The 13230-nt window shown below is 44.6% G+C and overlaps 1 protein-coding gene across 2 annotated transcripts in view; it reads right to left on the bottom strand.

The window, feature by feature from the left end:
- MTNR1B (melatonin receptor 1B) overlaps positions 1-11621 on the bottom strand; it is a 30466-nt gene extending 18845 nt beyond the window's left edge. For both annotated transcript variants that reach the window (XM_063336437.1, XM_063336516.1), the window contains exon 1: positions 11399-11621. In XM_063336437.1, the coding sequence (XP_063192507.1) occupies positions 11399-11621 (223 nt within the window). The remainder of the gene's footprint in view (positions 1-11398) is intronic.
- Between the last annotated feature and the right edge of the window lie 1609 nt (positions 11622-13230).

Below are 13230 nucleotides of genomic sequence, written 5' to 3'. Positions count from 1 at the left end.
ACAACTGGAATACTGCATCCAGTTTTGGGCTCCCCAGTTCAAGAGGGACAGGGAACTGCTGGAGCGAGTCCAGCGTAGGGCAGCTAAGATGATTGAGGGACTGGAGCACCTCCCTTATGAGGAAAGGCTGAGAGAGCTGGCACTCTTTAGCCTGGAGAAGAGAAGGCTGAGGGGAGACCTTATTAACATTTACAAGTATCTAAAGGGTGGGTTGAAGGAGGATGGTGACAGACTCTTTTCATTGGTTCCCAGTGACAGGACGAGGGGCAATGGGCACAAGCTGGAACATAGGAAGTTCCGTGCAAATACACGGAAAAACTTCTTTACGGTGAGGGTGACAGAGCACTGGAACAGGCTGCCCAGGGAGGTTGTAGAGTCCCCTTCTCCGGAGATTTTCAAGACTTGCCTGGATGCAGTCCTGAGTAATGTGCTCTGGGCAATCCTGCTTTAGCAGGGGAGTTGGACTAGATGATCTCTAGAGGTCCCTTCCAACTCTGAAGTTTCTGTGATTCTGTGATTTATGGGTGATATTCTTCTGACATTAGGTCATTTTCCCTATTTGAACACAAATGAAATGCTGAGTATAATGAGGCAGCTGGAAAAATTGTACTGGCTTTAAAATGAAAGGACGCTGAGAATTTCAGGCAGGACTTGGGCAAATCTTAGAGACATGAGGATGCCATTTACAGGTACCTGTCTTTTTTGCAGCGATGTATTTTACAGTTTGATGCTAGCTCTGAACTTACAATTAGTTAACACAATTATAGTTACAAGGCTGACGTATTAAGCAGGTACTTTTTCTGTCAGGCAGACTGGTAGCTCCAGTGGCTGTACTTGACAACATTCTGACAACAATTGTTGCCCTTATTGTGCAAATATGGCAATCTAAAACAACAGATGAGCAGATGTTATTCGATAGCAGAAAGATGACAATGTTTGTGAAAGAGTCATGTAATATTATTATAATCTTCATACAGGTATTTAAACATTGAAAATGAGCCAAGTCCATAAAAAGCAGCTGAAAATATTAGTAACTTTTTGAGAAGGGTTATGTTTTTACTTCAGACATAATTTAAGCAGCATTTATTAAACAGTATAATAAAAGATCTCTATAATGAATAAATAATTTAAAAAGAATCTCAGCAATCAAGATCCTAGTCACTTGATGAATGTATTTAGGGTGTTGTTATCTGTTGTCATGTCAAGACGTGACTGTCTCTTACACAGCTGAAATGTCAGGAAAATGCTGACTCTGTGATATAGTTCAGTCCTTATCAGTATTGAGACCAAAAGTAAACTAGAAGATTCCAAGCAGCTACTGTTGTTAAGAAGGACAATGGAGTTGCACCCACAGTGATTTAGATATATCTTTGTTAGCTTTTGCTGTCAGGAAATCTGTTTCATGCCCATTTCAAGTGATATTAAGTGATTAAGGGAGACCTTATCACCATGTTCCAGTATTTAAAGGGCGGCTACTAAGAAGATGGAGATTCCTTTTTAGAAAAAGTCACATGAAAAAGACGAGGGGTAATGGGTACAAGTTACTCCTGGGGAGATTCCAATTAGACGCAGGAGAACAATTTTTCACAATGAGAACGATCAGCTATTGGAATAATCTCCCCAGATTCCCCAACATTGGATACCTTTAAGATTCGGTTGGACAGGGTGTTGGTCCACCTTGTCTAGACCGTGCTTGTGTCAAGAAAGGTTGGACCAGATGATTCTTGAGGTTTCTTCCAACCTGGTATTCTATGATGTATCTGCTAATAGTTGAAAAAATTACAGTCTTTTAAAATGAACTGTCCTGGCCTCTGTGAGTAGATTTTGTCTCTTAGTTGTTCTTTGGCTGATTGTGTCAGAGCACCATAATCCTTGAATTGCTTCTGCTTGTCCATCCAAGAATAGACCTTTAGTGCAGAGAGGTCATGCCTCATGCAGTTAGTAAGTGTTGTGAAGGAAAAAGCAGTCCAGAGTCCAGGAGATGCCTGGCAGCAAACGGAGTGCTACTAAGACACGTAGGAATTCCCATACTACAGCTGCCAAGAGGTCCTTCGAATTTCCTGTCTCTGAGGGTATGTTTGCACAGGTTATTTCAGGGAGACGAAAGCAAACTTATTCATACTCAGAGCTGAAAAAAAGGCTGTGTGACTGTGTTAGAGATGGATCTATGGAGAGCTGGGAATGGTGTTGCAGGCAAAGCATCACACTAACATCATCCTTTGTTTTTGCTTTTGCTCAGAACATGGGTAGAGTGGACTTGTGCCAGCTGAAATACACAATGTAAATATATCCTTTGATTCTTCCATTGCAGGTTCAAGTCAGACCTTATACGTCTCCAACCAAATGCTTATTCTATTTCTGCTAAAGACAAGCACACCAACAGCTCTATTTACCCAGTGAAACAGAACTCGGCCTTTTATTCTAAAATATGTGTCTGTGTCTTGGAGCTGATCTTGGTGATATACTTCCTATTCACTTATCAAGAAATGCATCACTTCAGCCACAGGATAAAATAAAATTATAATCTAAAACTGTCAATCAATATGGTGTTGTCAGGTGCTTCGAGGGAGGATACAAATTATCCTATAGCTGTAGAATAACCTGCCTCAGATTAGGATTTTACTCTAATGCTTAGTTGCTAGAATTTGGTTTACATGTGCCACTAACACAGTCCATACTTTCTCCAGCTTTTGGTAGCATTAGCCCTTATGACTTTGAACACTCAAAGTTATTTTTCTCCTTTATTATATTTCTGCACTCCTAAACACATCTTTCAATTTCCTTAGGTCAATAATTTCCTTACAAACTTTCTACTCCCAAAGTATTTTAAAATTCTATATTCTTTAGATTTCGTCTCATCTAGAACATTCTTAGGTCTCTGATTTTTCATTTTTTCCAAACTTACTTGCAAGGTTTACTTCCTTTTGCTGAAGAATGCTTCCTTTGTTAAAGTAATTTTCCTAATTTGCAAATGAACAATATTGGCTTTTCATTTTGCTCTTCTACTTTTGGAATTACTAACAGGTTAACAAAGTTTAAAGTTATTATTTTATAAGTAACTTTGAAGATTTATTTTCTCAGCTGGTTACTCTTTGAACTAAGTCTCACAGAGAAGAGGATGGAATTGGTGATGAACTTATTCTGTTTCCACTCCAAGAAGAGAAATGTAATTAGAAGCACGAGAAGAGTCATGGGCATATGACTGAATAATTCTAAAGATGATGTAGAAAGACTTGGAGTATTGATCATTTGGAGGTGTTCTCTGAGAAGAGGTTTCATATCTTCATGAACAGACTTCACCTAAGCATATGGGATACCAGCTTGCAATCCAAGCTGGCACAATGAATAAAAAGAACTTGAAATTGAGAGATGGGAAGAGACCCTGAGAAGGAATCATATAGTTTCTTCACTGAACACCCAGGGCAGGGTAATTTTGGCTTCAGGAAGGTGTTGGCAACAAATATAGAAAATAGGAGCTCAGAGATTGAGTAGTTTGACTGGAGTGGTAATATAAAATGTAGCAGAATCAGTAAAAGAATGCCAGGAACCTATACAAAAAAATAGGGGATCCAAAACCAGTGAGAAATTAAAATCAAACTTCTGTTAGAATGGAATTGCACCCCTGATCAGAGAAGAGAAATATTAACTGAAAGGTGTATAGTCTTCATAAATGGGTGGTGGGGGTGGTGGGGTAGATAAAAGGCAAAAAGGCTGATAAAAGCCAAAAAGGCTGATAAAAGCCTAGTAAAAGCCAAAATTACATTGGGAAACAGTTGCAAAGATAATGTGCAGGGAAGTATACAGAAACCTGCAGTAGGATGAGATCACCTCTGTTTTAGTAGGGAAACAGTAACAGAAACAATTCAATGATGGGAAACTGCAGCTCCTCATATGTAAGGAGATATCATACTGATGGCTGTTGAGTTCTGGACACACACTCAGTAGATGTCTTCAATACAGAGTCTATTTGCCAATATACCCCAGCCTTTGTTTTGATAAAGAACAGACACATCCCTGAAGAGCCTGTCATAGGAAATAATGTTGTACTGAAAGCAGATGAGATTATTTTCTTTAAATGAAATTGGAGAATAAGCAAAAGGGACATAACTAAGAAGGGGTTTTGCACATTTTGAGTGCAATTTGCTAATTAGGAAAGTGAGGTCAACGATATTGAGGAGCTTAGGGACTTGTGGAGGAAGCTTGGCATTTCTTCATATTACAGATACAAAAATATTCTCTGGAACTTGCATAAAGATGGAAAAAAATAAGAAAAAGTTCCATATCTAGCTGGAGGAAAATCTGTCTCATCAAAGATATCAGGGGCAAGAAATGAGGCTAGAAGGAAAAGGAAAAGATATATCCACCAAAGAAAACTGCTAGAGAGACCAAAACTGTATAAAATGGGAACTGACAAAAACCCTAAACTTAATTGGCTTTGCAAACACTTCTAAAATGAATAAAATATCCTTTCAACACTTTAACAAAAGGAAAAAGTAAAGAGGAACTACTGGGGGAGGGGGAATCTGAAAATCAACTTAAAACAGCTGCTGATCTCAAGAAAGATTTTTGCTGCAGTTTTTAGTAAGGACAATAACAGTGGGCTTGGGGACAAGGCAGGCTGGCAGGTGAGGAATTAACGTATCTACAATAAAGCAAAAATGTCAGAGAGATCGAATATACTTGATGGCAGGAATCTTTTAACATCTGTTATCTCAGAGCATCGTGTATTCTGAAAGGAGAGAAAGCTACCTGTGGGACCTGTAAAAAGGGGCCAAATGCGTTCTCTGGTCCTTGTTGCCAGTAGGGAAATCCTGATTTCTCCCAGGGCTTGGCTCTCATGTGTCCCAAAGAGCGGTTTAGCCATGAGTCACCTGCGGCTATGGTGCTCTCACACTTTACTACCCATGTCCTCCTCCTTTGCTATGGTGCTGGCACAACTGCTGTGTCTTTTTGCATGAATGGTGCTAGCAATAAGTCAGAAAAATAATTAGTCAAGGGAGCAATGAGAAAGCTATAACAATGTTGCCATCTCTGGAAGATAGATTTGTCTACCATAGTCTATATGCTAACATGGCACTTGTATTTAAGGTGGTGAATCAGCTCCAAAGGGAGAATGAATCAAGAAATATTCAGGGTTCTTAATCTCATCTTAATTGTAGGCAAGGCTGCAGAAATAAATCTGGAGGGAACGGAAAATTAAAAATGCAGGTAAAGACAAATGGAATAAAATTCAATGTGAGCTTATACAAAGTGGTTGTACTAACTAATCTGATCATTTTTATTTAATAAAAGCTGAACTTGGACTTTCTGTAGCTGGGAGGTTGCTCTGAACTGATCTAGCCTTGGAAGCACATATGCTAGGGTACCACACACAGTCTGTTGCTACCACTGCCTGGATGGCAATGAAAGAAAATTGTTGGACCAGAGGGAGATAACCTACATTGAACTAATTTTGTCTGATTCAGAAGTCTTATGTCACAAAACACAAAAAGAACTAATGGAATTTTGTGATAATACAAAGTTGAGAGCCCACATTGATACAGGGAAATGTCAAGATCTTTTTTTCCTTGAGGACTGAAAGAGCAGAAAGTGGATAGGGTATAATAGCATGAGGTATGAGGTCAGGTGCTGAGGGAACAATAATTCTGTGGACTGAAAAGACAAAAGAAAAAGAAGAGCTGCATTAGCAAGTGACCGCACCAAGAAGAGTCACCTGTATGATGCTATCACATAAAAGGAAAACGTGACTCCAAGGCACACCAGGTCCATTTTGTCCAACCAGGAAAGGACAGAAAAGAATAGAACGTTAATATTATTTTCTTGAAGGTATTGGTGATACTTCATCTGCATTACTGTGAACAGTTCAATTGGCTCTTGTTCAAGAGTGATTAATTCAGCTGGGATAGGTGAACTGAAATGTCTAAAACAATTAGGGAAATGAAGAGCCTTTTCAATTAGAGGAAACTAAAAGCATTTTGTTTGTTTACCATGGAAAAACAAAGGTTGAGAGGTAAATATGTGTTTATTCTCCGTTACTACAGCACAAGAATTCTCATCAGGTAGAGAAATGATCCTTTCAAGTTAAAAGGCAATTATAGTTCTAGAAATAAAAATATACACTATAAATTAGCAACTAATAAACACAAAGTAAAAATTAAAATATTGAACCATAGTATTATCACAAAGAGAGGTAAAAGCTTTATTTTAAGTATTGGGTTCAATGAACTTCTATGAATGTTGAAGTCATGTTCCCACAAATTTCTTAGTGTTGAGCAGCTTCAAGGCAAGAGAGAGATTATTGTGAGAGAGAATGTGAAGGCCAAACACAATCCCAGGGCTAAGACAGATCCCATGGACCCAGGGATCAAGCAGTCAGGAGTACAAAAGCTAAAACCATAAGAGTGCAATCTCACACTTTGCTCATCAAAATATATTCTTGTCAGCATCACTGCTGCTATTAAAAGACAATTTTGCCAAGAGTTTTCAGGACCCAGGAAGCATATTGAACATTTCAGTTGTACCAGGAATGATTTTTTTTTTCATGTCAATCTTATTTGGATCAATATGATCTCTTGAAGGAGAGGTGGTAAGGAGGAAGAAAACGTGCACATTTAAAAATGGAACTTGCCAAGTTACTAGAAGAAGTACATGATGACTTCTGACTTCATATGTTGATTTCTTCTCACCCGAATGTAGGTGACTACATTGAGATAGTCCCTCTTGATTCTTTTTGCTTTTAGTGGAGAGAAATAAACACTTTTATCGGCTGAATCATGTGATGCTAATGCTGTGTCAAAAATAAGTTATATTAACTATGCCCTAAAAATGCTTATTTTTTTTCATTGATTATATAAAGGGAGCCCAAAGGAATAAGTTCAGAAACAGGTATCTCCACTGTTCTAAGCGATGAACTCCACCCCAGGAGAAAATTGTACTCTATCCCAGGGGACAGGAATAATAGTAGGGGAGGAATAAAGGAAAGAAAGAGAACTGGTGTGGCCAAAGAGATGAAGAATAACTGAAATAGCATATAACAAAGTAGAAAACATACCCTCAGATATATTATGGAGGTGTGGGGTGAAGGCCACAGAAAGGGAAATAGCATGGAAAAAGAGTACAAGACTTGGTTATATTGCCAAACGTGTTTATTTAGTAGACAGATGACTATCAAAATTACAATTCTATGTGCAATAATGTTTAATTTTGTACGGATGTACATATGAGAAATGTTATCCATCTCTACAGCCATTACATAGAACTAAACATGCAAATAAACCCCTGTTCTTACAGATAAAAGAAACATGAAATTTGAATTAATTTGTGTTGCAATAGTACCTTGCCCTTCAAATGGAAATCAAAATCTCATCGTGCTGTGTTAGCTGTTATATATAGAAAGGAAAATAGTGGAGAGAGCAAAGAGGGTTGACACAATGCACTAAAAATATCACTTTCTGCTTAATGTATTCCTTGGCAGTGCACCAAGGTTACTAGGCCTTCTGCCAAAAGTCAAAAGGTCCCAAGTCCTCACTACTCTTTGAAATTATATTGAGTTAATGTGCCTAATTGTCACCTCTTGCTGATTTTATGTTGGCTTTAAGGCCAATGAAATACAAATAGTTTGCTTTATCTCCCTCCTGTGGGAGATGCCTTGCCAGTTCCCACCTTCTGAAGTGCTTCTTACTGGGTTCTTACCCCGGTTCATGTTATGGTTGTACCTATGGTTATACAAATGCATCCTAAAATTCTTAAAAACATCTAATGGGTTTTATTGACTTGATGCACCTTCAGTATACTTGACCATCCAGCAGTGATTGCTGAGCACATGTAAACTTTTGCACCTCAAAAGAGTAGCACTTTAAAAGCTGCCTTCAACAAGGCATGCTCAACTGAAGACACCAAAAATAAATAGTTGCTTTTGAAAATTCAGAACACATTTGACATTTCAAATAGAAAGACAGGCTAATTTATTATTTCTGTATACAAAGTTTTATTTAGTTTTGTAATGTGTTGGACAAAGTAGAAATGATAAAAGCATTCATTTCTGTAAATTAAATCACTTTTATAGATCAGAAGTTGCTCAGCCTCTCACAGAAAGCCTGGGTGCATTTATGTAAGAAGACAAGCGTGTTGATTCATACCAATTATGCTATGCATTACTTGGAAGAGCCTTCACAAATTTTCCCCTCCCCCTCCAAAACCAGATTTAAACGTGGGAAAGAGGCTTCTGTATGCTATGAAACAATCCATCTGTTGTAAGGCTGGCAAAATTCCCACTGTTTAAGGAATGAATGAGCAATCTCTAAAAGCACCGATCCTACCCATTCTCCATTTCTCTCTAATACTTACCACTATAAAGGCTAACAGGTCATTTTATTTCACTCCATTCTTGTGCCTATAATAGCATTAAAGTAGATTTGCTTTTGATAATGCTTTTGATGATGCTTTAATTTTAAGCAGAGTGATGCATAATTACATTATTTGCAATTACCAGATTTCTCCCTAAAGACTAGGACAGAATAGTGTTGATAAGTCCTGGAAATACACAAAAGCCCTGTTTTGCTTTCTGAAAAGAAGATTACTATTTGTACTAGTGAAGGGGGCAGAGCTGGTTAATTTATTCCTCATACACCTGTGGCTTATATGAAGTCCCAAACTCTCATCCCTAGCCAAGAAAATCTCTCATTAGCTTCTTCAAGGAGAATTGAATGTTCATGGTGCTATAGCTCTTCCTTTTTTCTTCAGTCATCTGGACCCCCTGTCTCTTGTCACAAGCATTCCATTAGCTTCATCTTGCCCCTCTCTGACATCCCTGATTACAAGTCCAACTCCTTTCCTGCCATTTTTACCTTACCATTTCACTTGATATCACCTCTGCTCCCCTTGTGAGTATGAACACGTAGTTTCTGGTTTGCTCAGGAAGGAAAACTTGTAAGTCCACCTGCTTGTCCATCTTCTTTTTTTATGGGGGCTAAGGGCTCCCAAGCACTGCCTTAGTTCTCCACCACCTCCTCATTCCCTCCATCACTCCACCCACATCAGTTTGCTCTTCCACTCTGCTCCTTCCTTAAGAAATTGTCTCTTGAAAGACCTCTGTGGACATTTACCAAACTATCCTCTTTCAGTTTCATCCCCAAGAGACATCTCTCCCTGATGGAAAACTAAGAACTGGTAATTTAAAAGGTATTTAACTTTATGAAGATTGTACAGAAGGAACTCCCTGCTATTTTTCATGATACTTATCAAAGATGAAGAGATCCTTGGGACAGGGTCAGTGACATCATATTAAGGATGATCCTAGAAGGAGATCAATTAGTAGGTATTTGAATTAGACAAGAATACCATTTCTTTCAGCGGTCCTAGGACGCCACAGAGCACTTTGATCAGTATCTTGAAACTTATTCTTCCAGACGTCACTCTCTCCCAGTCCAAACCCTCCTCTCTCCTGTCGTTTGAAGGAAGGAAGCCGTTCATAAGAGGTCCCCTCTCTAGCTCCTCCCTCGGCCGGGATTTGGTGCCTCGAGTCGGCCGCCCTCCCGGCGAGAGCCTGTTCCAGGCGCGAATCCCTCCGGGAACGCACCTTCCCGCGGGGCCGGGAGGTCGCCGGTGACTCACGGGGGCTCCTGAGGGACCGATGGGAGCTGCCTCCCCCGCCGCGGCGGGACGCCCGGCTCCGCTCCGCTGGAGCCCCGGCACTGCTGGCTGCCGGGAGGGGAGCCGCCTTCCGCGGCTTGGCACCGGGTCAGGCTTCACCGGCCGCGGTACGGCTCTGCTGCCCAGGGTAGCGGCTTGGCTCCCCTGAAGGTACAGCCGAAGTACAAGCCCGGCGCCCCCAGCAGCTCTCTCCCCGTTTCTTCCCTTTCTCACCCAAACCACGCTTTCAGACATCCTCAAGTTCGGTGCTGCTCCGTGGGGTGCAATCGCTCAGCCCCGCATAGACGGGACCGGCCGACATCCCTTGCACGCAGCTAGGCGTGTAATGAAGGGTTAGGAAGAGGAAACCTCATCCCTCCACAAACTGCTTCTGTTCCTAAGCATCACTTAATTTAAAACAAAGGCGAATGAGTGCCTATTTCCACTATAGCGCCAACAAGAGATACCCACTAAAAAAAAAAAACAACAAACAAACCCAAACAAAAAAACCCCACACCAACCCCCAAGCAAACAAAAACCACGCGGGAGAAACAAGTGAGCAGCTCTCCCTCCTTCCCCTTGGTGAGAAATCATCCCGCCGCCTCTTGGGTGTGGAGCTGGACCTGATACAACACAGAGCCAGGGGATGATGCCGTGCAGCTGACTTACTTCAGCTCTCAGCAAAGTTTTGTTACCCCGACCTGCGCACGGCATTCAAGACGTGACGAAGCGAGCAATTTCGTGGACTGCTTGGTGCTACGAGAACTTTAGTAGATAACACCCCTATTTCCGGTGGAGCTCCTTTATACTGCACCAATACCCAGCCAAGTGCAGGTATGCGAGCAGCAGCCTAACTCTGCGCATCATCCAACGACCCGGAGGCAGCCAGCTGCATCAGCAGGGAAGGGGAGGGAAAATGTATCTGCATGCAGCGGGACATACAGGAATCAGGGAAGAAGTTGGCCAGAGGGAGGCAAATCCGAGAAGTTGCTGCTAACTACCGAGTTTTGTAGCGCGAGACACGTGTGACTAGCCCAGCAGTGATGAGAAAGGAAGAAAGCTCAGCAAATAAAACACGCAGCGCCACATTTTGGCACACACAAAGGAAAACTGTAGACACGATTCAAGGGAAAACACCCCACTTTATTTGCTGCTTTCTGGCTGAAGGCTGTTCGGTGAGGAGACAAGAAGAAAGGCGGTTTCGCGGACGTTAATTGCGCACTCCGATGAAGACTCCGCAGCGCGGGCCGAGCCGCTTTCCCGCGCGGGCACAGCGCCTCGCCCTCAGAGGTACTCTTCGGCAAGTCTTTAAAGTTCCCTTGGTTCTTCCTCCGACCGTTTCGGGCACGCTCGTTGCCTCCGGTAATTTAATCGGATGTCACCGATTCCCCTCCTCAGTAGCTCCATAGAGAGTACACAATGCCTCCTTAAGAGACACTGGATGACCTGCATTCCCCTCCTTAAGGGCTAGGGCAGGACCGAGCACGGGCTAAGGAGAGCAATGAGCTAGGAAGGACCTCCACAGGACGGAGCGCTTGGAGGTCCCTGCACGCATTTTTGGGCAAGCACCGATAGAGAGGGGGCTCTTCGGTCCCCTGCCTTTAGCAGGTGGCCCGCCAGGACCCCACAAGCCGGCTGGTCCCTTCAGGGCAGCCAGAAGCGGGGACCGGGGTGCCCGTGGGGCTCTGGGTGCCCGTCACCACCCGCCGCCGCTAAGGTGGTGCGCCGGGGCTCCCACCACTCAGGTGGTGGGAGTTCCTGAGCTTACCTGAGTTCCTGAGCTTGCGGTTCTTGAAGACGGAGACGATGACCAGCAGGTTGCCCAAGATGTCCACCACGGTGGTGAAGATCAGCACGCCTGAGAGCACCGTCACCACCCAGGCGGGCCGCGGGGCACCCGCCGCCGCCTCCTCCCCTTCCCGCTCCGCCAAGCCGAAGCGGCTCCGCCCGCCGGGGTCGCAGCAGTTCCTCAGGGAGCCATTCTCCAGCATCGCTGATGCCCGGCTCCGGCCGCCCTGACCGGCCGCCGCGGGGACCCCGCTGACTGGGCGCACGGGTGTGGGGGAAGCCTTTTAACGGCCGCGCCTCGCGCGCGGCGCCCACCGCCCCAACGCGGGGCTGGAGGGGCGGGGCTAGGGGCGGGGATAGCGCCCCCTCCCCGCAGCCGATTGGGAGAGGCTCCGGGGGGCGGGCACTTCGTCGGAGCCACGCCCTCCGGCCACGCCCCCATCGGCAGCTGAGGGGAGGTGGCGGCGGCCGGAGTGAGGGGAGTCCCGGCGGCGGGACGTAGTGGCGGGCGGCGGAGGCGCCCGCGCTCGGTCAGCCCTGGTGGCGGCTTGCGTGGCCGGAGAGCCTGGGAGAGCCGCGGGCACAGGGGAAGGGCTGGCAGCGAAGCTCCCCCGCCTCTCCCTCAGCGCTTCTCCTCGCAGCAGCCCCCGACCCCGCCGGGCTGAGCCGCAAAACTCCACCGTCCGCGCCGGGGAAACGTGTGTGGGTGTGGGTGTGTGTGGGTGTGGGTGTGTGTGGGTGTGGGTGTGGGTGGGTGTGGGTGTGTGGGTGTGGGTGTGTGTGTGTGGGTGTGTGTGTGTGTCTGTGTGTGTGTGTCTGTGTGTCTCTGTGTGTGTGTGTGGGTGTGGGTGTGGGTGTGGGTGTGTGTGTGTGTGGGTGTGTGTGTGGGTGTGTGTGTGTGGAGAGGGGGTTTACCCCCCGAGCCTCCGTCCGGTGTGTTGCCGGCAGCGCAAAGCCAGGGAAACCCCTTCCCTCCCCACCTCTCGGGACTCGGTGGGCCCAGCTGGGTGTTTTCCTCCTCTTCGCCTGGGGTAACAGAGATAAAAAGGTTTGACATTTGCCTTCTCCAGGCCAAACGGACCCAGGTCTCTCAGCCTTTCCTCATAAGAGAGGTGCTCCAGTCCCTTGATCATCTTTGTAGCCCTCCACTGGACTCTCTCCAGTAGTTCCCTGTCCTTCTTGAACTGGGGGTGACAGGACGACACGACCAATGTCAACTTTGGAAAATGTGTACTTTTCAGAGGTTTTTCCTTTCAAGCTGCAGGAGTACAGCAGGGCATCGATAGACTTTGCTCTGAAATTAAGTTTGAAACGTATCGCTTCATTTGCAATCCCAAAGTGACAGATGCCGTATGCTCATTTGCATTAAATAAAAAAGATGCAGGTGACACAGGAGGACAGACCCTGCATGTCCCTGTGCCTGGCTTCCAGCATGGCCGGCATAGTTAGCAGGTGCCACTGACAGTGTATCCGTGGACTCGCATAGCGTGTGCTGACAATTAGGGCTGCTCACAGTGAACATAACTCAGAAGGGTTCTGTGTCCTACTTTGCACTGTTTGCAGGCCAACCGGGCCACACTGGATGGTTGTCCTGCTTCCAGGTTTTGCCCCACTTTTGGGAATGCTGCAGGAGCTCCACCTGCAGAAGAGGTCACTGCGTAGCTGCATTCTTCCCCTTTGTGTCTGCTCAGGACAGGGAAAGGTATGCCCCATAGTTTTTCAAGAATTAGATCTTGAGTTAGCCTGCTCGATGAGTTAACTTGGAAAAATGGGGCAACTTTCTATCCTTTCTAACAGCAAATAATTTATTAT

Source organism: Chroicocephalus ridibundus, chromosome 1 (assembly GCF_963924245.1).
Source record: "Chroicocephalus ridibundus chromosome 1, bChrRid1.1, whole genome shotgun sequence".
In the NCBI taxonomy this organism is placed as follows: Eukaryota; Metazoa; Chordata; class Aves; order Charadriiformes; family Laridae; genus Chroicocephalus; species Chroicocephalus ridibundus.
Note: the sequence above shows the minus strand (reverse complement) of the source record. Positions and strands in the feature narration are given on the sequence as shown.